We start from the raw sequence: 26493 nt of genomic DNA, 5'->3' as shown, positions 1-26493 counted from the left end.
GGGCCGGCCAGGCCCGCGTCCTGGTGGGGTGTGTGGCCGGAGGCATCTTCACGGGCCCTCCTGGCCCTGCAGTTTTCTTCCTCTTTTAGGCTGGTTAAGTTCTGCAGTGCACCTTCTGCTTCCCGAATGATGTATTTACTGATACTCCAGGATTGTGATTATGGCCCTGGGCATCACCTCATAGAGTACTTAGTCATGTAATGCATGTGAAACTTTTCCCTAAAATTACTAAATAACTGAATATTGTTGTCTTGCGGTTAAATAAATGCTTAAAATATATCTGATTCATCAAGCTGTTCCTCAATAGCTTTAGTATCTGTTGACAACGATGATGCCAGAAGTTTTTTCTTGAGATAATGAAGAGTTTTAGAATATACAAGTAGGAAGGAAAACCTTTTAAATGATCTCCTGGTTGCCTGATTACATAATATTTCAAGTGTGATTTAGCTGACCTGGTATTACCAATGTTTGACCCCATGAATGTTTGTAAATATGAGCAGCTTGATGATTTTTAAATGGAGAATATTGGAAGTATTTACCAATGTACTGTAGTTCAGGCAATGGAGAGCTTTCTAAGTTTATTTTATAGGCTGGGCTATAAAAAGTTTTAAAAGGAATCCTTTCTAAAGCTAACATAATAAATAATTTACTGAGGTGATTAACTATGCATATTTGGTATGTCCACCCTGTGGTCTTGAAGTCCCTTCTGGCATAGCCTGTCACTGCGGGCGGTTGTAGTCGACTTTATTTTCTCTACAGTATACAAAGGGATTTCTGATAGTCATAAGTTGCAAAATTCCTGAATTGTTGTCTTCAGTCTCTGTAAATTCTTACTCGTGTGTTATAGCTTGGGTTTGGTGTCTTCTTTCTCTTTAGATCAGGCTAAAAGAAATAAGTGTTTTCCTGGGCTTGACTTCAATATGTTTATTGTTAAACTGTGCAGAACGCTTTCGTATGGAGCCTCCGCCTACAGATTTATCTTAGGTTGCAAATGAAAATTCTTATTTGGGGGAAAAAATAGGGCTATTCACAAGAGAGCTTAATGGTTTATAATTTAGCTAGAGGTTATTGTTTGTAAATATGTATTAAAAAAGTCAGATCTGAATCCATAATTCCACATAGCCGTGTTTTCTGTATCCACTGTTGTCAGTCTGATTCATGCTTTGTGTTTTCTATTAGTTTGATTATTGCTTCTAGTAAATCTCCGTTCTTGTACAGTTTATTTCCTTTGACAGTTCAGCTCTTGGGAGATGAAGGATTTATTTATACTGTATATATTCAAAATCTTTGCTTTCTTTATTTCAGCTATCTAGAAAAGTATGAGAAAGTCCATCATTTTGGGGAAGAGGATGATGAGGTACAACCAGGCAATCCAAAGCCACAACTTCCCATTGGTGCAATTCCAACATCCTATAACTACCAGCAACACAGTGTGTCAGGTAAATTTTTGGGCAGGGGTGGAAAAAGCTCTTTTTTTGTTTTGTGTGTTGGAATATGGTGCAGTAAGAAAGATATAGCTTAATGTGCAAAATTACTAAAACTATCAATCTGCAGGACACTCAGATTATTAATTTAATATACACAAAACCTTTCTGCTATGAACCAAAGTACAAATACATACAAAAATCCATGAGCTGTTTCACTACTTTCCAGAAGTTTTTCTTTCTAATTAGAAGGGTTAAGTAGTTGTTACATTGAAGCAACACATCCTGAAAATTCACAGATTTTGTTTCTGTCAGATGAATTGGATACTCAATTTGTATATTTGGCTCTGCAGAGAAGTGATTAATTAAAGTTTAAAACCTGAGGAACCAAACCTGTATGTAAGGCATTCCGAATCACACCACTGTCATTTACAAATGGAAGTTGAATCTTGAGAAGAACCATAAACAAATCGGAAGCCGGGGGATTCTGTGGAGTGGAATTGTAATTAGTTCTGTAGAAAATAACTCAGAATTATGTTACAGCTCAACTCTGCTTCAATGAAAAGTTTGTGACTTCAAAGCTGTTCTCTGGGAGAACAGACTGTAGTGTTGCAGCTGGGAGATGGTGACGGAATTTGTATCCAGCTAAACAGGCCCACAACTGCGTAGAATGTGCTTGGTATTCTGGCCAAAGGCAGAGAGAACAATCATGAAATACAGTAAAAGCTTGTTAAAACACACAATGCTTTATTAATAAACTAATTTTTCCTATTTGTCATTCATAATAATATTGCTTAGTGTGTCACTTGAATATTAATTTCTTAGTCTAGCTGTGGAGACATTGTTTTAATCTTTTCTTTCTTACTTAGATTTCCTTCGACAAAGTTATGGGCTGTCTATGGACTTTAACTCACCAAATGACTATAATAAATTGGTGCTTTCACTGTTATCTGGACTCCCAAATGAAGTGGACTTTGCAATTAATGTATGTACTCTTCTTTCAAATGAAAGCAAGCATGTCATGCAGCTTGAAAAGGACCCTAAAATCATCACTTTATTGCTCGCTAACGCCGGGGTGTTTGATGACAGTAAGTATTTAATAAACATTTTCTGCAACAGAAGCAGTTCCACATCTTGTTTATAGCATCTGCTTACTTCTTCCACAACCCTTGATAGTCAAAATATTTATAATCTTATTACACTGCAATGTACTTAAATATGTAGCTTTCCATTATACCTCCACAGTCATAGCTTATATCTGAGTCAGAACAATCTGAATACCTTTTAAATTACGCAATTTGAAACAGTATCATGTAGTAGTGTAGAGAAATATAAGAGTTTTTCATTAGTAGAGTTGAATTATTCAAGATGCTGCAATTCACAACATTGTTACAACATTGTCTCTACTGGTTCTAATACTTCAGTGTTTTCTCTGAATTTGTAGAGCCATATTTTGTTTGCTTTTTAAATACTGTTTTGGTGGCAATCACAAATTAAAAAAAGGAAGTCTACAAACAATGGCCCACTAAAGATTTTATTCTGGTGCTTCACTTTCAACTCTAATGAAATTTAGAAAAAAAAAGTCCTAGAGTAAATTATTTTACCCTGGCTCTTACAGATCCTTAATATATCAGCTCTTCTGGTTTTGAAGAGAGTCAGTTCCACAAAAGTATTTCAGCAAGTGGAATTAAATTCTTCGGTTTGAAGTACTCAGGGTGGCCTCCATGCTGAGGTGTTCCTGATAATTCCTTGTCTGCATTTCTTTCTAAAAGAGAATGAAAACAAGTTGAGCTAAACCACGCTCAGATCATAAAAGCCCAGGTCCTATTGCACAGTCATGAGGAGAAAGTACTTACTGTTTTTATGTCCTGATCTTTGATATTGCTATATTATTGCTATAAGAAACTGCTGAAATAAGTATTTTTATAGCTACAAAGCATTCAAGCCTGGGAGTGCAGCCGATGAGTTGTGTTTGTTGAGTATAAATCTGCTTTGCGTGTGCAAGCACGAGCACAGTGAGGTGCGTCAGATGCGGGTTTTAAATGCAGGGAAGAATCTGTTTGATCCTATAGGCCACTCTTTTGGATTATAAGCATTTTTATCTAATGATTTGTAGCTCTTCTTGTTCCCTGTTGTTGGTGGTGGGCTGGTTGGTTGGTTCTTTGTTTTTACCATGTTGCCCTGGCCTTCTCCAGCCTTTTTGTCCCTCAAGTTTTTTGGCTTGTGCCCAAACGCCTCACATGTGATTAGGTCTCAATCATACGATAGTTGGTAGCCAGCCCAGGCACAGGAACTTGGAAAGAAAATACCTGAAGGGAAACTGCAGCTCACCTTAGTGCACCTGTATGAGGGATTGCAGGATGCTGCCTTGTTTTTGGCAGCATTTTGAGTTTGTTGCCTCTCCACTGTTTCCCTGATGCAACTTTTATGTCCTTAGGATTCTGTAAATAGAACTGAAGCAGGTTTTGTGCTGTTATACTGTGATTTTTTGGATGGTACAAAAATTGACAGTGCTTTCTTAGATTCGGAATTGGGACTACAGGCCCCGAGTTGTTCCGTAGCTGTCCTGCGTAAGTGTCCTTTGTTCTGAAAAATCCTCGGGATAGAGTCCAAGAGGAGTGCCAAGCATGTAATGGACTTGCTCTTTTTTTCACTGGGGAATTATCATTTTCTTCTTGTGTGATACATCCAGAGCTCTGAGCTTCTGCAGAAACCTAGGGAATGACCTAGCAGCCCTTTCCCCTTATTCCCGTGGCTTTTGCCAGGGGTGGAAAGTTGTAGTGCCAGGAGATGCTGCGATTTAACAGAAACCCCTTCGCATTCCCAGTTCCTCAGCTGTGATCACTCACACAAGATGCTCTTACCTGTTGCCTCCTGAAATCTGTTGCTCCTTAGAGCAGAGGTGGGGTGTTTTGGTGTTTCTTAGAGTGTGGTAAGCCTGCAGGTTTTATTTTTATTTTAGAGTTTCAAACTACTTGGGAGAAATTGGGGGGGGGGGAAGAACTATGGAGGTAACAGGTTTTCACTGCATGAAGCATCAATTTTAATGTTCATGTGCTTTTATATTACAAGTAATCATAAATCTGTCCAGGTTGTGATCAATTTAGTGTTTAATCTGTAAGTAGCAAATTAAAGTTGGTATGAAAATACTGTCATGATGATACAGTAATTTCAGGTGTAAATAAATGATAGCTTGTTTGTTTTACTTAAAGTTAATAGGAGTTTTAGGTCTGTCTTATCTGTAGTAAAGTTATATCGTTGTTCATATTGACAATACAGTGTTTATATGTAACATAAAAATGGAACTTCTTAAGCTTTCTTTAATTTTATTTTCGCCTACTCTGAGAAGACCCTTACACTGCATGTGATAGAAGAGCCATGAGGTTTGTGGGATGGGCAACATCTTAAATGTGCAGTGCTACAAATGCCTAAAGCTTTGGTTCTGTTAAAGTTGAAAGTTGATTTAGTCTTTTAAGACTAAACTTGCAGTATTTTGCTCAAAATAATGAATTGCTATGAAGCAGAATATTTAAAAGAAACTTTGGGCCATTGAATCACTACAGAACCATTGCAGCACAGAGTTATTTTTAGGTTGACTGAATCTGTATTTGCTGCTTTAAAGAGTGAAGAGTTAGAATAGCTGTGGTAGCAGCTCCACCAAACATCCCAAAACATCCATTACTCTTCCCAGGTAAATATTGACACTTGCAATTGAGTAATGTCAAAATCTTGCTGCTGCTCTTGTGGTTTTCAGAAAACATTAGTGACAGATTGCTTAATAATAATACCCAAAAGTGTTTAAAACTAATCCTGTGCAAGTGGGAGACTGTTGCTGTTGCAATACTCAGTCATCTTGACTCCTGAAAAGAAGTATAGAAAAAAAATTAAGAGTTTTCCCAAGCTAGTCCATTTCTTATACCTCTATTTAAGGTGCAGAACTGCAGTAACAGTTAATTAAGTAACTGTAGATTTCAGTGGTTCATATAATTTAGTCCAGGATTCCTTAAGGAAAAGGAGCTGTTGGGATAGTCTAGTATTTTTGAGTCTTTACTTACAGATGAGAAAAAAAATCAAGCAAAATGTACAAAATAAAATTCACTAAATTTTCTTTTTATGATTAAAGCTTTAGGATCATTTTCTGCTGTATTTGGAGACGAATGGAAGGAGAAAACGGATAGAGATTTTGTTAAGGTAATTTAAAGAATGTTAAATTATTTTGCACTGTGTATGATGGGTATCAAATCCTCTAAAAAGAAAAAAAAAAAAAAAGATTTACTAGCATATGTGTTTTGAACTGGTCGCAGCTTTATTCCTTTGACTTAAAGGCAGTAGGACAGTTAATCACGGTTAACATAAAACGTGTGCTTAACTAGGAAGAAAAGCCCTAAGGAAAAGTAGGGATAGTTAAGGAGAAAAGAGGCTCCAGGCTTTTTCTTACAAGAAAGCTGCAGTGTGTGTGTGAGAAGCTGTTTGTGCAGCATTTAGGCAGGAAAGAAAGAAGAATGCTGTTTGTTTGTTTATCTGTTTATCTTGCTTTTAGTGTTGGGATCAGTTAAAACATTCTGAATTGAGAAAAATATTAAGTCCATGTCACAAGAAACACAGGCCAAATTTAAGATAAGTTAGAAATGTGAGTTAGATTCAGTTAAGCTGTTTTTTACAAGGGCTTTTTTTAATCTTTCCACTAGAGGGCATGATCTGCTATACTAGTAGTGACTTACTGTACTAGAAATGAGTAAAAAATATAACCAGAAGTTGTTTTATATAAACATTTGGTCTGTATTCTAGATGAGCATTTTATGGCGAATGAGAGCATTAAATATATCTGAAGGAAATTTGGCATTCTAGCAGTTTTCTTGAGTAGAGTTTCAAGTAATGATTCCTATGGCCAAAATAGTAGAAAGATTAAAAATTATTTTGATAGTTTATGTCTTTTACTTATCAAGTTAAAATATGAAACGATGAACTATTTAACTCCTTATGAGCTCTTTGTGAGCTCTCACTCAGATTTTTATATAAATATATATCTATATCCATATATATATAAAGAAAATCTTATATATTAAAATGCCTTACAAGTAGTATAGGGAAATATTTGTTAGATCCTGTTTTCATTTGTCTTTTGTTTCTGTGTAACATAATTTTGGGACAAGTTGGCCGAGGGTCAGGTTAGCTAAATGATAAACATTGCTGATATTTCAGTGAATAGATTCCCCACCCAAAATTTCCTAAATAAAGTTAAGAAGGAAAAGCTAAGCTCTTGGTTTTTGTTCCAATTGAACTTGAAAACTTAAGTGTGCTTGAAGGTAAGTGTCGTAAGTAATGTTTCATAATAATCTGTTCTTGTTTTCCACTGAGAAATATGTCCAGAATCACTGTAGTTTTTATGTTTTGGTTTATATTTTTAAAGTACTCACCACTTCTGTTTTGGCTTCACCCTATGCTGTCACAGACAGTTGCTGATCTAGAGCAGCAACAAGTACCATGTCTAGGTCTGTAAACATTTAAAGTTACACAGAATTGGAATTTATTGTATGTTTGTTAATTGTATAATCTTATAAAATTGTGGTAGATAGGCCAGATGGTTCTGATAAATGTTTTAAACTGAGTGTTAAGTAGAACCACTGTAGCTGCAGTAAGGTTACTAATAACAAACTTGGATGTTCTCCAAGATCTGTTTCTGAACATTACAACATACATAGTACCACCGTGTAGAGAAATCCTGCTGAAAGCATGTCAGAAACACCACATTTAAAAATGTGACTAATGACAAGAATCCAGATATTCTTCAGGACCAGGTTCTTACTTGAACTCCACTTTTTTGTTCTTACCCTACTGCTGGAAGTGATTAATTCTCTACTTGCAGCTATGTGTGTGTTAGAGAAATTAGGGGAAGCATTATAGGAGTTTCTTGTACAACAAAGATGCTCTGTTGGCAGGGCAGAGATTGCGTATATGAATTTTTATTTATTTGCTTTTACAGTTTTAAAATTAACCAAATGGCTTTTCAGTGCTAGTATTCCCTTCTTTCTCTATGTCCTCATTATTTTTTAAAATTCTCTTCTACTTGGTTATTTTTATTTTGCTGCCTGTTGTGTGTTTCTTTGTTTTTCGAAGATCTTCATCATTTTCTTTCAGCTATAATGGCAATGGATTAGAAATTTGTGTTTGAGATGGAAACAGAAAAGAGATTCTTAATGGGAGGAAAACTGTAGAATTGTGAATCTAAAAAGACAAGGCAGGCAGCAATAGCATGAAATCAGAAGGGGAAGAACTTCATTAGAAATTAGGAGGGAGGCAATTTCTTAATCAAATTAACTATAAATCAGTACAAATGCAGTTACTCAAACTTTGTACACATCACATCCAGCTCGTAGTAGGCCTTGTCATGTGTTGGAGTCTCTTTCTTTTTTGGTTGAGAAGTATTAGAAATCCTGAGCATCATTGTCAAAATAACCTCAGAGTTAAAGTCAGATTTCAGGGAAAAATCATAAACTTGGGTTCTTTACAGTTAAATGTCAGATTTAGCTTCGTAAGCTGGTTTTATGGGAGAAAAAAAAAAGTAAGTTTTATGCAAAAAAAGAGAATTCCTCATCATAGGAATTTTCAAATGCAGTGCAACAAATACATAAATGCTCTATCAGAATATAGTGCTACTGTTCAGAACATAGGATGGCATGTGTAAAGCTGATGACATTGAATTAGCTTTCTTCTACACTCCTCCTCCTACCTGTTAATAGATATAAAAATGAACTTGGAACCTTGAACTTTATAAAGAAGCTATAGTTCTAGTTTCATTTTCAATGGTTATATATGTTATTCAGGATAATTTAAAATTTAAAAAATTATATAGAGAGCATGTTTTATGAAAGTTTTTAATGAACATTTCCTCAATATGAGTGTGATATGTTTAATGTGAGCTTTTTAATCTCTTAATCGTATTAGTATTTTGAAATTACAGTTCAGTAAAGAAAAATATGTTTATGCATTATTTTTCTCTTCCTCTTGCTCTATCTTTGCATACACTAGCAAGAGCAGCATTAGTATTTCTTTCCTGTTAAATATTTAAGTAGTAACTGTTCATTGTTGCTATTCAGTTCTTTGAGTTTTATGATTTATCATAAAGGTTTTTCATTTGCATTAATACTCTTGCTTCCATTTATTGCTCTGTTGGCCCCAATTTGGACTTAAGATCATTCTACTTTACATATGCTGTCTTCCTGAAAAGCTTTTTGCTACAGCGAGACTTCTATTACTGCTTTATTTAAACTTCCTCTCTGTTGTAGCTTTGTTGTAGTATGTTTTTACTTTAATATCAAGTGCTTTACCAGTCTGTTTTGCATATATTCAGTGCAATGGTCGATCACAGTAGATCTTCGTTAAATTGCATCCATCCTTCTCCTTTTGTGGCATTGATCGGGCATTTTAACGTGTGTGTCTGTCTTAGTTTATTAACAGTTTTATTATGGCTACTAAATATAATTACTTAATTTCTAGGAGTTCATTGTAAGTGTTCATGAGTGGCACCAGGCTTCCTAAATTGTCAACGGTGTCAAGATTTTTCCGGGACTATTTGCTAATTTGATAGTGTCATATACATGAATAAATGAACTTCTCCCTTTTGTCATGTCTTCCCAATCACTCGCATCTCCAGATGAAGATGGATTTTTTTAATATACTATATGCTCTTCTTGTTCATTTGTATATTTTTACATGCTCTGATACTTTTTTCTTTCTTCTTTTCATTTCTCTTTGTATTTTCTTACCTGAGCAAGGGGCACCTGTGGGTACAGCTTCTCTCTGCCAAGAATGCTCCGTTCATTAAGCTCATAGTGAGATGGAATTAGCTGTTTATCTTCATATTTCTTTCATGTTTTCAGCAGCTGCCCAGAATTTGATGCCTATGTAACAGTAGTTTTATTAAATTTGGGCGCTACTCATTTGTATTTGATTTAAGCATTTTGTTTCTTGTTCAAACATTTTTTTTTTGATGTCCTTTCAAGTTGTTGAGATCCCTGCTTTTACACAGTCTTTCTTATTGTTTTACATATTGTTTGGCTCATCCAATTCAAATTTTCTTTTAAAGTTCGTATCTTGTTGTTCAACTCTCTTATTTTTGTATATGTTGAACAATAATTTTTGCTGTACTTTTAATCTTTACTAGATAGTGCTAAGAGAGAGCTCTTTCCAAAAATAAATGCTTGAAATACCTTTCAAAAGTCATCTTTGTTATCTCCTTCACAGTGCTCCATCAAGCTATCGGGCTCAGACCCGACTCCATTTGAACTCATTTTTTTCTTGGTCAGTAGCTAGTTGTGACCATTGCCACATTACATGAATTACAAACTCAAGACATCCATTGTTTTTATAGATAGTAATTTGGTTTATCTGACTTGCAGTGAATTCTTCATAATCCTGTGCATCTTTCTGCAAAGGGACTCTGCTACGGAGGGTAATCAGATTACACTTGTGAATCAAGCTCTTTAACCCTTGTCCGTTATCAATTGCCATCTGGATGTCCTGCAGTCAAGCATTATTTGTTTGCTTCCAAGTCTTGGCTGTATATTTCCATTATCAAAGTTGTAGCATGACCTAAAATAACTATACAAGACTAGCTATGGACATTTATTTATTTATTTATTTATTTATTTATTCCTTTCCTTTTCCTTTCCTGTTGATATATAGTAGCAAAGTGTAGCTATTCATAATTTACAGGAAGGAGTAAATAACTTTATACATTTCTCAAATATGCAAAGTTAGTTGTTTCTTGTTTCCGCATCGTTCTTCAAAGAAAATATTAGGAAGTTTGACTTAACTTCTCTTTCTGCACCTCTGCCTTCTTTTGAGGAAAATGAAATTTCTGTCCTGTTTTGCCGTGTTCTCTTCTATCGAATATATCAGGACCATTGTGAGTAGCCTATTTAATTCTACTTTCCAACTCATCGTATCCAACTTCTGTGGTCTGTGCCCCTTACCATTTCTGGAGATCTCTCCTGCTTAGGCAGGAGACCTGTGATGTGTCGACTGAGGGCAATCAAACCAGTCCATAAAAGAAGGTAGTTCAGGCCAACTCTTTCCCGGTTTTAAGAAGCGTTAGAAACTGCAGATTCATGCTGAAGAAATCTGAACTTCTCTCTATAGGAGTTGAAGATGGGGATCGCTGCAGGTAGTCCTAGTGCTTTGGAAGAAAACACGTAACTTTAATCATTGGTCAGCAGGACACTTTCTTCTAGTGTGACAATTTCTTTGAGACGTAGAAATCTTTGCATCAGCAGAGTCACAGAGGTTTCTTCTCAGAACATGGTGTGATACTTTGCTTGTTGGGTCTTTTCTCCTTTAATGTTGTGAGGGCTCCTTGTAGTTAAGGAGCTTCATAATTCCAGTTAAAATGTGCTAGTGCAACTGGCCTTTCAAGGAGTTGTTTTTTCCTTCCTCAAGAGCTTTTAAGTGCCCCCGCGTTTACTTTGGGTTTCATGGATTCCTCTGTCTTAGAGAAAGATGCAGAATTGGTATTTACAGTGGACTCTGAAATAGAGTTTATATGAGGGTCAGATGAAATGCGTTCCTTCATAACCCCTCTGTCAAAAAAATAAATTTCAAAAGAATTAGTGGCTGAAATGTTTGGACAATGATTTGCATGAGATTCTCTCACACATGGGGCTGATTCAGTCTGCTGGCTGTACAACTGAGGATGAACTTACTTTTGTGTTTTTTTTTCTTTCCTTTTTTTTTTTTTTTTTTTTCTTCCCCTTATGTTTCTGAGAGCATTTCAGTCCCCATCACTCTCTCTGTTGGAATTCTGTTCGTGTAGCTGAAGCAGTTTAATTCTTCTTCTTCCTACCTGTTGGGATGCATGGCTAAAATGTAGGTCCACCTACAATACCAAGGTGTATTTAACTATACATTTAGTTTGAGTCTGTATGTTCTCAGGTTCTTCTGCCCCGGTGGCTCAAGAACCTGAAAGGGTTAGTTCAGGGTTTTTCTTCTGTCAGGTCCAGTCCCAGGCTCTTTCTGTTTCAAGACTTTCTCTTCAAATGGCAGAATATTTCATAACCAAGTCTGAAAAGGCTAAGCTGTAACTTCCTCTGAACTGGGGTTCAAGCAATAGCGCTCAGCGTCTTGGAGAATATCTTGAATCTGAAGATCTGCAAAGGGTTCCCAGCAGCTCCTGTTTACAACTCCAGCAGACGTTTCACAGTTGCTGAAACATCTAGCACGGGTGCAGTCTTTGAGAAGGCAAAACTACCATTTTTAGCCAGCTAAAGAGGTTGGGATGCTCCTTCAGGTAGAGCAGCCCTCGTGGAGAGCCTCCTTACAACAGGGCGCATGTGTGTGGAGATAAACGCTCCAAAGAGGAGAGAAAAACATATGTATACATGTGCTTTAATCGTTCTTTTTGAAGGTGTGTTGTGTATCTGTGTACGAGTGTGCAGCGCAGCCTGCAGAGTCTCTTGGAAATGTAAAAACTCCTCGGATGTGGAGGAGCGGAGGCGCGTGGGGCGCGCAGGCCGTGGCGCCTCGCGAGGGGGGCGGCTGAGGGGCGGCGGGGCCGCGCTGGAGCCCGTGGCTTCCGACGCCCTCACAGCGACCAGGAACCACTCGGAAGGAAAGAAAAACCATTAATGCAAGTGGCCTCTCCCAGGGCCTTGGTGTCTTTCTTGTTTTAGCTTCCAGGACGGAGCCTTGTTCTGTCCTCTGAGGAGAGTTTCATTTCTCCTGACAGGCAGGATTGTTCGACGTGCTGCTCCTCAGGGAGGGGAGAGGTTCAACTAACCGAGATGGGTCTGTTTGCTCTGAGAGTTATCAGTGAGAGGCACAGTTTTCCAAAAACACTCCTGGTTTGTTGTGAGCTTTGTCTTTAGCACTGCCTGTAGTGTCTTCATCTGCAAAAAACTTAAATGCTCTTTTTCCATCCTGTTGAGAATGTGTTCAGGATGGTTTGCCTTTGGGATGAAAGAATTTACTCCTTTATGATTACTTATTTGCCAGATTTTTAAATGTTTCATTTTGAACTTGAAAGCGCAAAAAACTCTTATTGGAGGATACAACTACCGAAATGTGATAACCTTGTTTAAACATTTAGCTGAGGCAGCAGTTTTAGCATTACTTCGTGATTGACCTTGGCCTCTTCCAAAGAGATTCAAGTTGAACACTTTTAAGTAGCTCTGATCGATAATCAATTTTTAGAAATCTTTAACTGATTAAACAGGTAATCTTTAAAAGCCTTTAAGGTTTTTCTTTTACGTAGTAGTGAAATGTGGAGCCTTACTGTCTTCGTTGCTTTTCCAAATGGAAACATCAGAAAGGGAAGCATGTACTTGCTGATAAATTTCCAGGCAATATCTTTCTGTATGCTTCTTTCAATCACGACTGAAACATCTTCCTTAAATGTCTCAGGTCTCCTTCACTGAAAGAAGAGGTAGCTCAAATGAAATATGTTCTGCAAATTTTACCTGCATGCCTTGATCTTCTGTAGTTTTTTCAGTAGCCTCAGTATTAATTAGAGAAATCTCCTCATGCCAAACAGTGAGGAGTTCAAGCTTTGTCTAGCTCTTTCTGTCTCTGCTCTTGAGGTAATAATCCTTTCTGTGCAAGTAATCCTCTTTACTAAGCAGCCCTTGTGTGTTATTTGGAAGCATTTCTTTTTCTTGCTGACCTTGCAATTAAGAAAATCTGTAGTATTTTATTTTTCAAGCAAATAATAGTGACAAGCTTGGTATCAGTGCTGTAATTTAGTAATTACATTTTCAAAGCAAAATTTTCTCCTACTGTTCAGCTGGTTTTCCCATCATTTCCTTTTTATCCAGATTTGCTTGTGGTTTTATTCTGTGATCACAGCCAAAAGAGTAGCTGTCTTAAAGTATTGAGTCAAAAGAACATAAAATATTTTTAGTATTTTAAATAATGATCCTGTAAACCTTTATCTCTTAATAAATTATGAATTCAACAGGAATAGTCATACAGCAAGGATGTGCAGAGTGGACGTATATTTTTTAAATAATTTGAGTCTGGCAAATTCAAAATAACTTGAGTTTTAAATTATTTAAAATAATTTCAGCCCAGCGAAACGTCATTTTGTGTGTATTTATAAAGGATTTTGGTGATGATTCTTGTTGTTTCTCTTATTTCATTGATTTGTGATGATGTATGCTGCTTGGACTGCTAACAGGAGCTGCTATCTACTGAAGTGGGGAGAAGTCGTCTCCTGCCTTAGCAGTTCATTGCTTGTAGAGAGGGAAGGAAGATGAACTGTGCTCTTTTCCCAAAATTTCTTATTTTCTGGGGTAAAATGTCTGTATGGTTTCAGTAAGTTGCCTCAGCAAAGAAACAGTTCTAGAATAATGTTGATTGATTATGAATGTATTTTTCTGGAGCTTGGTAGGACAAGTTGTGTAATATACTGAACATCTTGGATATCATCCTGTGAGTGAAAAAAATACTGGTATTAGATAAATTAATGACCAAAGTTTGAGAGCTGTTTTCTTCTCCATTAGTAAATATTTTAATGTAATTTTAAGAAATATATATATTTAAGAACATGTTCTCTATAAATTAAGTTGGTTTTTGTTTTTTCTTCAGTTTTGGAGGGATATTGTTGAGGATACTGAAGTACGCGACCTCATTTCTGATAGAAGCAAATCTCAAGGTGAGACAATCCTGAGTAGACTTGTCAGATATGTGTTGGTAAATGCAGAAAAGCAAGAAGTAATTTTATGCATTTGCTTATTTATTTTGCAGAAACTCCATCAGAAGAATGGATATGGGAATCCTTATTTCATCCACCTCGCAAGTTGGGCATTAATGATATTGAAGGACAGCGGGTGCTTCAGATCGCAGTGATTTTACGTAATCTTTCTTTTGAAGAGGGAAATGTTAAACTTTTGGCAGCTAATCGTACCTGTCTTCGGTTCCTGCTACTCTCTGCTCATAGTCATTTTATTTCTCTACGGCAATTGGGGCTTGACACACTAGGAAATATTGCAGCAGAGGTATGTGCTTCAAAACAGAACAACTAAAATATCATTTGATGAAGACATTGCTTTAATATTAACTAAATTAATCAGTAGCAATAAATATGTTCTTCTCTGAATATCTGAGTAGTTGCTAGAAAACGAATATGCAAGGCCAAATGTAAAATACAGAGAGAATGTGTCAGTTTGCTTAAAGAAAACTACCTAGAGAAAGAGTAATTACATAAGGACAAGTAAGATCCCTCGTACCACATCATTTTCAGTTTGGCTTCCCAGATAGGAAGGAATTCTTGTAGACTATACAGAAATTTCTTCATACATCTTCTCTTCAGAGAGTTTTGAGTGTAATAAAGTATCCCATTTGGTCTTTGTATCGTTGTAGAAGTAAGTTGTAGGGTTTTACAGGCAGACATGCACAGGTATGGCTTACATTTTAAGATATAACAGGTACGTTTCAGATAGGACAGTAAGAATTGCAGTGTTGATGCTATGCTGAATATCTCAAAAGGATGGCGTTTGGTCCATGTGGTCACTGTTTTTGAATGTTGTCGTAACATGTGAGAGCTCTGCTCAGGAAGCAGAAGCCTGTTGTATTAGACATCCCTTAGAGACTGGATGACCGATTATGGTAGCCCTTTGGAAGGGGTGTTGCTCTTGTTCAATTTTGATCCTTTGGACAGTAGACTATATTTGTATATACTGTTGGCTGCGTAGGGAGAAAATTATTTTCCTTGTTCCAAATACTGGAAAGTATAATGTAAGTTTGCCCACTACTTTGGAGCAGAAAAGGCGGGAGTCACAAAGAAAAAAAGTGCTAGCGACTTTAAGTTGCTATTATTGCTATATATGCATAGTGTTAGACATTGCCTATTTTCTTTTTCTTTCTTTCCTGTCAGCTTCTTCTGGATCCTGTTGATTTCAAAACAACCCATCTAATGTTTCACACTGTTACGAAATGCCTAATGTCAAGGGATAGATTTTTAAAAATGAGAGGTAAGGTCTCAAGCTATTCTTGCTGTTGTTGTTGTGTTAGAGTAGTAATTATTGCAGTTAAACAATTTTTGGGTTTTTTCAGGCATGGAAATCTTGGCAAATCTTTGTAAGGCTGAAGATAATGGTGTCTTAATTTGTGAATATGTGGATCAGGAATCTTACAAAGAAATCATATGTCATCTCACGCTACCAGATGTGCTGCTTGTAATCTCAGCGCTGGAGGTGCTCTACATGCTCACAGAGATGGGAGAAGTGGCCTGCACAAAGATTGCTAAAGTAGAAAAGAGCATAGGTAAGGGAGAAGGAAGACAAATTCCATCCTTTGTGTAGGAAAAAGGGATCAAGAGTATGTCATGTGCAAGAGCTGAAATATGTGACTTGCATGTTTGTGTGCCAAGTAGGGATGGATGTTGCAAGACAAAGTTTTACTAGTAAGTTGTGATTTCTCAAGAAATTGATAATGCTAGTAACTTTTTGTAATTTTTTCTTTTAATATATATATATACATGCCAATACATGCCAATTTTAAAGGAATTCAGTATGTCCTAGTAGCATTCATTTGTTTGTCCTAATGTCATTGTCGGTTTTACATTTAATACTTTAGATACATTAGTATGTCTGGTTTCTATGGACATCCAGATGTTCGGAGCTGATGCACTTACTGCTGTAAAACTCATTGAACATCAGTGTGTTAACCAGCAAGGAGTACCTGATGTCAGACCGCCAGTACTGGAGCATGGTTCCTCACAGGGCCATGCAGCAGCTCTCCCAGGTTAGTGTCTCTGTGAGACAAGATTCTTCTGTGCAGGGTTTTGTTTTTGTTTTTGTTCTCTTTGTCCATTTCTGAGAAACTTACATAAATGCGCATAGCATTATGCATAATATATGCTATTTTCAGCAGACACCCACAAAACAAATGATATTGGGCAGTAACATATAAATTATGATAGAACTGCAGAGACAAGAAATTCGTATGGATTCATGTCTCTGCTGAAACCACCAAACACTTCATTGTGGTCTGAACCAAGTTTTAACTCCACCCCTTAGAGCTGTCCTAATTCATCTTACCTACAAATTGTAATGATGATTAATTTCTGCAGTTTTATTTTAATTAAAATACATGTCCTTTTGAAGGTGGTGAGATGATCCATCAAGGGGAATAATGTGTGCACCTCATTCTATCCTTACCAATAAAAGTACCTGGTAGCCAAAAGCAAGAAGTGCAGAAAAGAGGGAACATTCTAAGGAAAGACAGAGAGAGAACCATTACGATACGTACTAGTTTGTGTGTCTAAAAGAGAGTTTCTGGAATGTGTTCAGAAATCACAGTGAAAGCAACTGGAAAGGAATATGAATGAAGGGATGAACCGGAGTGACACTAAGGAACCCATGTGACATCAGAGCAAAATTCTTCACACTATTCCTGTTTCCACATGTGAACTGGAAACCTTTTTGCTATGTCCTTGAGCCTATTCCAGTGGAGAATTGTACCCCTCTTGAGTCATTCTCAGTATGCAGCTGAGAAGCTGCCCTCCACTAGGTGCTTATTTAGATCACACTTAAGTGGTGACCCGGGTTTTGACCTGACCAACTTCATTTTGGTGAATTTTGGTGCAAGTCTGTAGTCTGCTTAGTGCACCTCTGTAACTCCAGTTGGACATACTTTTGCTTACAAAATCAGGAGAAACTGTAGCAGTGAAAGTTATGGCTTTGAAGTGCTCCATTCAGGAGAATAATAATTATTTCAGCAAGGTTTTTTGTTTTTGTTTTGTTTTTGTTTTGTTTCATTCTCCACAGCCTCTAGGGCAGCGCCGCATGTTGCTCCACCACCAGGAATAGTAGAAATAGACAGCGAGAAATTTGCATGTCAGTGGTAAGTGTATAGTTCCACTCAAATACTTTAATGAAGAAGGGAAAAAACAAAGCAAAGAAAAAAATGCCTGTATTCATGCAACGGACAGGATTTTCTAGCTCGCTTCACCATTAGATTTATTTTTTCTATAAAAGGAAGTTTAAAGAAAAGCCATTCTGCCATTGTTTTGAAGAAGTGTGAAAGAAAAACTCAACCTGAATACTCACAGTGGATACTTTATTATTGGTTGCTTTCTTGTTTAGAATAGAATTTATTTTGATTTTTAACTCTAATCTTGATAATTTTTTTCCTTAAAGCTGTGGAGCAGCATTATCTGTTTAATCAGTGGTTTCATCTGTAATTTGTCCTGTCGTTATTGCACCAATACAAACGAATTCTCCAGTTATGAAGTTACGACCCTGCAAGATTATGATCTGTTCATTGTAGTCTCAAGCAAGTTAGAAGTAGATTAAATTAAAGCCTCTCCCTTTAAATTTGTGTGTTTTTTATAATATCATATTATTATGGTTGATAAACCATATCCAAACCAATAAACCATATTATTATAGTTGATTATTTGTCAGATACTTAGAGGAAAAACTCTCCTGCCTGTGATTGCCTTGTGGACTGTGATCGTTGTGAACTATAGCTGACTTTCATGTGAATCTGCTCACATTCTCAATACTCCCGTGAGTGGGTTTGTGATGGACACTGGCACCACTGCTGCTCCATACCTTGTTTGTACAGCACTTACCTCACTGATCCCGCCTAGACCTTCAAGATGCCATGGGGAGAGTTTTCAAAGCGCAGCTCGGAGCTTTCAGAGCTCTGTGCTGATCAAGGTTTTGGTTTATTCCCAAGTTCAGCAGAGCTCTGCACGTACAGAAGGGCTGTTGTAAATTCTGCCTAGTCAGCTGCTGTCGCTTCCCTCTGCACTCTGCAAAGTGTTATTAACCTATGCTGGGGCTAGGCTGGGAAATAATTCTCGTTTAGACACTTACACAGGGATGCACAGACTCCCTGCGGTTGAATTTAGCCATCTACAAGTTGTTGTCTAGCCATAGTGTGTTTTCTAGGCTTTTTTAATTAATGAATGGAGAGATTCTTCTGTAGTAAGATGTATTACCTGTACCTGCCTAGTCTGTAGTAATATGAGTTATGAACTACCCTGTGGTGCCACCTTCTCTCAGTCGGCAGCAGGGAGAACTAGACGTCTAGCTGAGGTGGCCAAGCTGGAGACAAGGTGAATCTTGCGCTCTGTAAAAAACATGAAGTAGAAGTTTTGGCTGTAAAAATAACAGGCATGTGCTCTGCTGTGACTGCATAAACTGTCAGTGGCAAATGCACTGAAACAAACGATGTGACATGAGGGGAAGCTGGGACATTCGGGTTGTTTCTGGTTCTGTGCATAGTGTGCTTCTCCTGCTCTCTGCTGAGTGCAACAGTTCAGTGCTTCAATTTTCTTCCAGGTAGTCTTAGATTGATATGGAAAATTAGCAAAACTGACAGTTTATTTTTTATTATCAATGGAAAATAAAAACTAGCAAAAAAAAAAAAAAAAAACACTTTTTTTAATTTGAGAGCATAGAAGTAGCCGCTTCCAACTGTTTCTATCAGTGCAGACATGGAGTCTTAAACCCACCTAAGTTTTCATAGTGTGTTTTAGCCATTGCTTCCTGTTGATAGAAATTGAAAGGGAGTGCGTTGAAACAGTAAAATTGAGAAAAGCTGCCCTTTCTTAGAAGCAGCAGAAAGACAGGGTATTTAAGCTGACCTTCCTGTCTGTGTTACAAGTCAGCTTAGCTGAATAAGACTCCTCCTGTAAGGTAAGCAAATGTAACGGGGCTAATCACCACCACCAGGTCACGAGTGTTAAGTCCCAAATAGCTTCTCTCCCGTTAGCTGGCACCAGTGACAGTGGGCGAGCCTAACATGCCATATCAGACACATGGCTGTGCCAGCTTACTAACACGTCGACTTTGTATTGCGTGATCTCAATTTTTTTAGTACCACAATTGTATTAAACTGCAGAAGGAGTGCTGTGGGTGTAAGTTATACTTGTGAGTATAAGCTGAAACCCAGGCAGTTCCATCCCCATGTGAGGAGGAACTTCTTTCCTGTGAGGGTGCCAGAGCCCTGGCACAGGCTGCCCAGGGAGGCTGTGGAGTCTCCTCCTCTGCAGGTCTTCAAAGTCCACCTGGATGCCGCCCCGTGCTCTGGGTGTCCCTGCTGGAGCAGGGCGGTTGGACTAGATGATCTCCAGAGGTCCCTTCCAACCTCAACCATTCTGGGATTCTGTGGTATATTTATTTTTCTGGTTGTGAGACAGCACAGTGTTTACACTCTTCAAATATTTGCTTTCTCTCTTTAAAAATATCTAATTATGTTGGGATCCTAGGACTCTGTAAAGGGCTGCTTAGTGTAATTTTCCAAACTTCCAACTCGATAGGCCAAATACTGGCAATTTAAAAAGATTTTTGTTCTCTCTGAGCCTGCGTGTTGTTGCAAGTTTTTTGAACATGGTGGGCAATTTTTATGCAGCTCTGCTGCTGGGCATGAACTATTCACATCTCTCTGGGCAGGAATAGGGATTTCAAACAAACAGACACACTGGGAATTGGGGATTCCTCATTGGGATTGGAAGGTCTGTGTGTTAGCGGAGATTCTGTACCAAGTCCATATTTCCCATCTGCCTGGGATTCTAGCATCAGGCAGAGCAGGTTGTTCAAGGATTTTATGGTGTTTGGATAGTGTGTGCCTGGAGGAATGAGCGTGTGCGGGTGTCTGCGTGCACAGGCCCAGGCCCTTCTCTCCCTCCTCCCCACCTCGGTCACAACCAGAGGATGAAGATAGTTATTCTGCCTCCGTTTTTTTTAACGTGTATCTTAAAGTAACACTAAATTACCCCATCTGTTAAAATCTTGGTTTTGGCACAGAAGGTAAATCAACTTCTGAGAGAAGTTTTGGAGGGAAGGTTGACATCCAGTCCATCTTTTGGAATAACGGAGTCATCGGGTAGTAAGTGTAAAGGCAGGAGCTGTCACCAAAACATGCTTTTTCTGTGTGTTTGTTTACGAATATATAATAAAAACACACATGCATATAAATGTGTGAATGCATACAAATGTGTGATATATTTTGCATATTATAGATGTAAATAAGACATTGCTTGTAAAACAGCACGTCTGAAGGCTGTTATGTGCTTAATCGTAGACAGGGAGAAGTACAAAGCATGGAATAGACGTTTGACAAGACAACACATTAAAATGCCATTTTCCATATTGTTATCAGCTCTCAGTTCTCTGTGAGACAGGTAGAAGTGTTTTAACTCTTTTAAAAGTACTGTCTCTGCACCTGCTTCATAGTTTATTTTTCCATCTTCAGGTTGAATGCACATTTTGAAGTGAGTCTTGATTGCTCAGTCTCTCGAGCCGAAATGTACTCTGAATACCTCTCTACCTGTAGTAAATTAGCTCGAGGGGGAATCCTGACGTCAACTGGATTTTATAAATGTCTGCGGTAAGACAAAAAGTTCCTGCAATGTTAAAGAGGCAATTGTATGTGCTAAGTGCTGGCCTGCAGTTTCAGATTTTGAGGAGAATCTAAAGAGATGAGTCTGAAAGACGTCCACTTTTGCAATTTAAAGTAAAACAAATGCTTGTAGTTTAATTAGCTGATTTCGTCTTATTTCAGCCACTTTTGTTAGAGCGGCTTCCTGCCACACTCTGCTTCCTGCCATTACAGTTTTTTTCCCAGGTTGTTTTAGGATTTGTTGTAGTTTTCATTTTTCTTGCACAAGAAAGTGGCCCAATTCTGGTGGCTGTATCAGTGCTCAGCAATGAATACCCAGGTGCTCCCAGGGAATCCCGCTATACCGTAAGGCTGCAGGCACTAGTGCACAAAGCAAAGTTTGCCCTCCCTGCCCATAAGAGCAGAGTTTGAAACAAAAACCGTGGGAGGATTGATTTATTGTGTTGACTGACATAAATGTGTGTTGTGTTTGGCAGAACTGTCTTTCCAAATCATACAGTGAAGAGAGTGGAAGATGGGAGTAACAGCGGGCAAGCCCATATCCACGTGGTCGGAGTGAAGAGGAGGGCTATCCCCCTGCCCATTCAGATGTACTATCAGCAGCAGCCAGCCTCGTCTGCCCCTGTCGTCCGGGTTGATTCAATTCCTGATGTAGCCTCATCTCCTTTGCCAGCAGGTTTTTTTAAAATTAATTAATTTTCAACTGTTTTGCATTGATTCTGAAGCAACAGTAACAAAATTTGCTGAAAGTAGTTTGAAAGGGATGAAATAGTTTTAAGGTGTTGCGACTAGTGGCCACGTGCTTTAATTCGTTCTATCCAATAATGTTAGGAATAGTGTTGGAGTATGTGCTTCTGTGCTGTCCTGTATATGGCTGCTATCCTGTATGCTTGTTAGTCAGCAGATGAGCCCTATTACTCCATCATTACTTCAGATTTGGTATGATTAAGAAGAGAAGCTGCTTCACATGGAATTATGAATTCAAATTTTGGACTTTTTTTTTTTAATGCTCTATTTTGAAATATTCTTTGCATTTAAACTATTGCTTTTTTTATGTCAACAGGACTCGCACATGGGCCACCAAATCATTATCAGAGGACCCCTATTAACCAGTCTTCAACTTTGGCAGCAACGCAGATGTCTTTTCCGATTCAAGGTGTTCATACAGTGGCACAGACTGTTTCCAGAATTCCGCAGAATCCTTCGATTCATCCACAGCAGCAGCAGGGCGCTCCGGTGACTGTTATACAGAGCAAAGGCCCCGTGCCCTGCGAGATGATGCAGGCCACAGTAATACAGGGCTCTGTACCCCAGCCTGGGGTTCCTGTTACCATTGCTGTCGGGGGAGCACCGGTCTCTAATCAGAGCCTCAGCAGCACAGGCCCGCCGCCCTCGGTCACCGTTGTTGGTTCTCAGACGTTGCTTCACCACCAGCCCGTGATTCAGCAGCAGTCCCCCCTGCACGCGGTGGTGCCCGGACAGCTTCCTTCAGGCACTCCCGTTACGGTGATTCAACAAGCTGTACCTCAGGGTCATATATTTGGCAGAGTACAAAACCTCCCGGCGTGCAGTTCCGCAGTTTCCCAGGGTCAGCAGCTGATCACCACGTCGCAGCCCTCAGCCCAGCCAGGCTCCGCCGGGAGCCAGCAGCAAGACACGGTCATCATAGCGCCGCCGCAGTACGTCACCACCTCGGCCTCCAACATGGTCTCCGCCACCAGCGTCCAGAACTTCCAGGTGGCGGCGGGGCAGGTGGTGACCATCGCGGGTGTGCAGAGCCCGCAGACCTCTCGCGTTGGGTTCCAGAACATCGCGCCGAAGCCGCTGCCCGCTCAGCCAGGGCCGCCCAGCGTGGTCCAGCAGCCGCAGGCGCCGCCGCCGTCGCAGCAGAGCGTGGTGATCGTGAGCCAGCCGGCGCAGCAGGGCCCGGCCTACGCGCCCGCCATCCACCAGATCGTGCTCGCCAACCCGGCCTCCATCCCGCCGGGACAGGCCGTGCAGCTGGCTGGGCAGCCGAGCATCACTCCGGCCTCTTCCCCGTCCCCGGGGCCGGTGACAAACAATCAAGTTCCTACGGTCATGTCGCCTTCACCGACCGCTCCTCCGCCGCAAGGCCCCCCTCCTACTGTCAGCCAGATGCTTTCTGTAAAGAGGCAGCAGCAGCAGCAGCATTCACCAGCATCCTCGCAGCAACAGGTACCGCCGCAGCAACCGCTACAAATGCAAGTTCAGTCGCAACAAGCTAACACGGGGGTTGGCCAGCCCAACTCTGGGGAGTCCAGCCTGATAAAACAACTGCTGCTTCCCAAACGGGGCCCCTCGACGCCGGGGGGTAAGCTTATCCTCCCCGCTCCGCAGATCCCACCACCCAACAACGCGAGAGCGCCCAGCCCTCAGGTGGTTTATCAGATGGCCAATAACCAGGCACAAGGCTTTGGAGTTCAAGGACAGTCTCCAGCTCAGCAGCTGCTAGTTGGACAGCAAAACGTTCAGCTGGTCCCGAGTGCAATCCAGCCCCAAGGGGCAGTACAGACAGTACCCATTTCTAACTTGCAGATATTGCCAGGCCAGTTGATCTCAAACAGCCCAGCAACTATTTTCCAGGGGACTTCTGGCAACCAGGTTACGATAACAGTTGTGCCAAATACGAGTTTTGCTACTGCAACTGTGAGTCAGGGAAGTGCAACTCAGCTCATTGCTCCAGCGGGAATTGCAGTGAGTGGAGCACAGACAGGAGTTGGGCTACAAGTGCAAACGCTTCCAGCTACACAAGCACCTTCAGCTGGACAATCACCGTGTACTGCTGCTCCCCCGTTCAAAGGCGATAAGATAATTTGCCAAAAGGAGGAAGAGGCAAAGGAAGCAACAGGTTTACACATTCACGAGCGTAAAATTGAAGTTATGGAGAATCCTTCCTGTCGAAGAGGAGCTGCAAACACCAGCAATGGGGATGCAAAAGAAAGTGAAATGCAGGTGGGAAGTCTTTTAAACGGGAGAAAGTACAGTGACTCCAGTCTACCTCCTTCTAACTCAGGGAAAACTCAGAATGAGGCCAATCAGTGCTCCCAAGTCAGTAACGGGCCGTCGTTAGACATGGGTGAGAACGGAGCTCCTGGAAAACAGAACTTTGAACAAATGGACACACAGGAAATTAAAAGCGATCTGAGGAAGCCCCTCGTTAATGGCATCTGTGATTTTGATAAAGGAGATGGCTCTCTCTTGAGCAAAAACATTCCAAATCATAAAACTTCCAACCACGTAGGAAATGGTGATATATCTTCAGTGGAACAGCAAGGGAATTTGGATGCCACGCAGCAAGATACTGCCAAAGGTGATCAAGGGGAAAGGATTTCTAATGGGCCTGTATTAACTTTGAGTAGTTCGCCTGTTGTAAGCGGTACACAGGAGGCTGCAAAACTGTTAACCCAGCAACTTAGTGGTACCAACACTGATTTACCTAATGGACCTCTAGCCTCGAGTTTGAATTCAGACGTGCCTCAGCAACGCCCAAGTGTAGTTGTCTCGCCACAATCCACAGCCTCTGTTATACAGGGGCACCAAATCCTCGCAGTCCCACACTCAGGACCTCGAGTGTCCCCGTCTACCCTGTCATCCGACGTTCGGTCTACCAATGGCACAGCAGACTGCAAGACTGTAAAGAGGCCGGCGGAGGATAGCGACAGGGAAACCGTTCCCGGAATTCCAAATAAAGTAGGAGTTAGAATTGTTACAATCAGCGACCCCAACAATGCCGGGTGCAGCGCAACCATGGTTGCCGTGCCGGCCGGAGCGGATCCGAGCACTGTAGCCAAAGTAGCAATAGAAAGTGCTGCTCAGCAGAAGCAGCAGCAGCAGCAGCAGCCACCAACCACGTTCATCCAGAGCATGGTCACACAGGTATGTCACGGTGGGCTTCTGCTTCCAGAAATAAAAAGCTGTGATTGCCACTAATGCTGGGACAGGAAAGCGTATGAAAATGTAAACTCAGTTGCTACCTCTTGCCTAGCATTTTAAATATTCCTGTAATAACGGTTTCTGTCCCTACATGAGCTTAAGATCTGGTTTTTGTCGTGCTTTTGTCATGTCCGGGACTGTAGTTGAATTTAGTCGGTCAGAGCGATTAACTTCAGATGCAACTTGATGCACGCTGAGGAAAGAGCTTTTCTTTAGTGCTCATTTTAAAGAATTTAGAATTCTGAAAGCAGATTTTTTTGGATAGCTGTGTAAAAACACACCTGCATTGTTTCTCGTTCTGTTCTTGAGCTTTATTGGTTATAGGTGTGTGGGTTTTGCTGTTTGTTTGTTGTTTGTTTTAGCAAGTTAATCGCGAGAGCTGCATTGGGCTTACTGGAATAAGTTGAAGGCCTTGCACTTAATCTTGAAATGAGAATGATGGCTGCACCAGATCACACTAGCCAGGGAAAATACTACTTGTGAAATTTGTCAAAATAATAGTAGTTTTGTTAACACAATAAATATTTAATTATGTTTGACAGATTTGGAGGGAGCTTTTCTCCTGGTTGAACTGTTTTTACTTTTTTAAAGTACTAACTCCTTAATATTGTTAGAAACAAGGTACGTCCATCACTTACATGTGTTGTAATCACTACAGGTGCTCATATCTGAGATTGTTCTGTTCTCTAGAATTTGTTTTAGCCTGTGTGTACCTGGACAGAAACTCCCTCTCCAAGAAACATCTCTTACCTAAATGGGGCTGATGGAAGAGCAGGTTTGGCAGACGTAGAATTCTGACAGACCATGGAGAGAGAAAATGGAATTTGAGAGTGTGTTGTTGGGTTTGAGCTGCTTTAAGGCTATTTTTTGATGGCAAGGCACGTGCAGGTGTGCAGTGTTTATGACTTGAGCAGAGCTAGACCGTGGATTCAACAAGTGGTGGCCAGTGGCTCTGCTTTGTCTGGATCAAGTTAGGTTTCTACTGAAAGCTCTTTTCCTTGACTTTGATTGTCAGAAATCAGGACTAAAAAATAAAATTATTATTAATTTACCCTGCCAGACCACACAGATATTTATCTTTAATATCTTGGAAACTTGAGCAAAAACTTCTGTGTGAGTTTATGAGAGAAAGATCTGTGCTTTTATCTTTGTTTGTGATTTTGTTCTTTTGATCATTTAATCAAAAACACCCGTTGACAGCACGGGAGGGTGCAGTAGATACAGCTTGGGTGCTGTAGCTGCCTGTTTGCAGTGATGCTGTTAGGATAGTTCCTAGTTTGCGTTTCTGGGAGGATTTGCCTGCAGTAGAAGATGGCTGGGGTTGAGTGGTTATTATCTGTGGTTGTTTCTCCACAGATAGCCCCAAGGCCGGGGGGCGATAGCAGGTTTGTCCCAGAGGTTCTGCACTGCGAGGCTCCCAGGACCTTTTGAGGAGAAGAGCGAGGGCAACGTGGTTATCCCTCCCTTCTGGATTAGATTAGCGGTTCTCTCGTGGTAACAGAGCAAAAGTTCTTCAATGAGCACTTTCTTTGCTAAAGTTTCTTTAAAGTTGGGCAAGATACCCTTGATTTGCTGACACTATTTTGAATAATTTCTGCAGTTTTTTTACGTTACCTATACGTACAGATTAACTGCTAGCTGCCTCTGCCATTCAGTGCTAGTCTGCAGGTCAAAGCAACTCTGGTTCAATGTCTGCTCCGTGGAATTTAGCTCATTCCCTTGTCCGTAGGTTGTCCTTGGCTTCTTCAGAATTGCAGGAATGTGGCAG

General features: G+C 39.9%; 1 protein-coding gene across 1 annotated transcript in view; it reads left to right on the top strand.

The window, feature by feature from the left end:
* ARID2 (AT-rich interaction domain 2) overlaps positions 1–26493 on the top strand; it is a 95805-nt gene that overhangs the window by 51579 nt on the left and 17733 nt on the right. The window contains exons 4-15 of the mRNA XM_026050263.1: positions 1306–1439; positions 2294–2512; positions 5548–5615; positions 14004–14070; positions 14163–14413; positions 15292–15388; positions 15471–15680; positions 15993–16160; positions 17186–17261; positions 20625–20759; positions 21248–21447; positions 21835–24668. Coding sequence (XP_025906048.1) covers positions 1306–1439; positions 2294–2512; positions 5548–5615; positions 14004–14070; positions 14163–14413; positions 15292–15388; positions 15471–15680; positions 15993–16160; positions 17186–17261; positions 20625–20759; positions 21248–21447; positions 21835–24668 — 4459 coding nt within the window. The remainder of the gene's footprint in view (positions 1–1305; positions 1440–2293; positions 2513–5547; positions 5616–14003; positions 14071–14162; positions 14414–15291; positions 15389–15470; positions 15681–15992; positions 16161–17185; positions 17262–20624; positions 20760–21247; positions 21448–21834; positions 24669–26493) is intronic.

Source organism: Nothoprocta perdicaria, unplaced genomic scaffold, assembly GCF_003342845.1.
Source record: "Nothoprocta perdicaria isolate Ctin4 unplaced genomic scaffold, notPer1 scaffold_67, whole genome shotgun sequence".
NCBI lineage: Eukaryota > Metazoa > Chordata > Aves > Tinamiformes > Tinamidae > Nothoprocta > Nothoprocta perdicaria.
The sequence above is the reverse complement of the archived record's forward strand: the minus strand, read 5'-3'. Positions and strand labels throughout refer to the sequence as shown.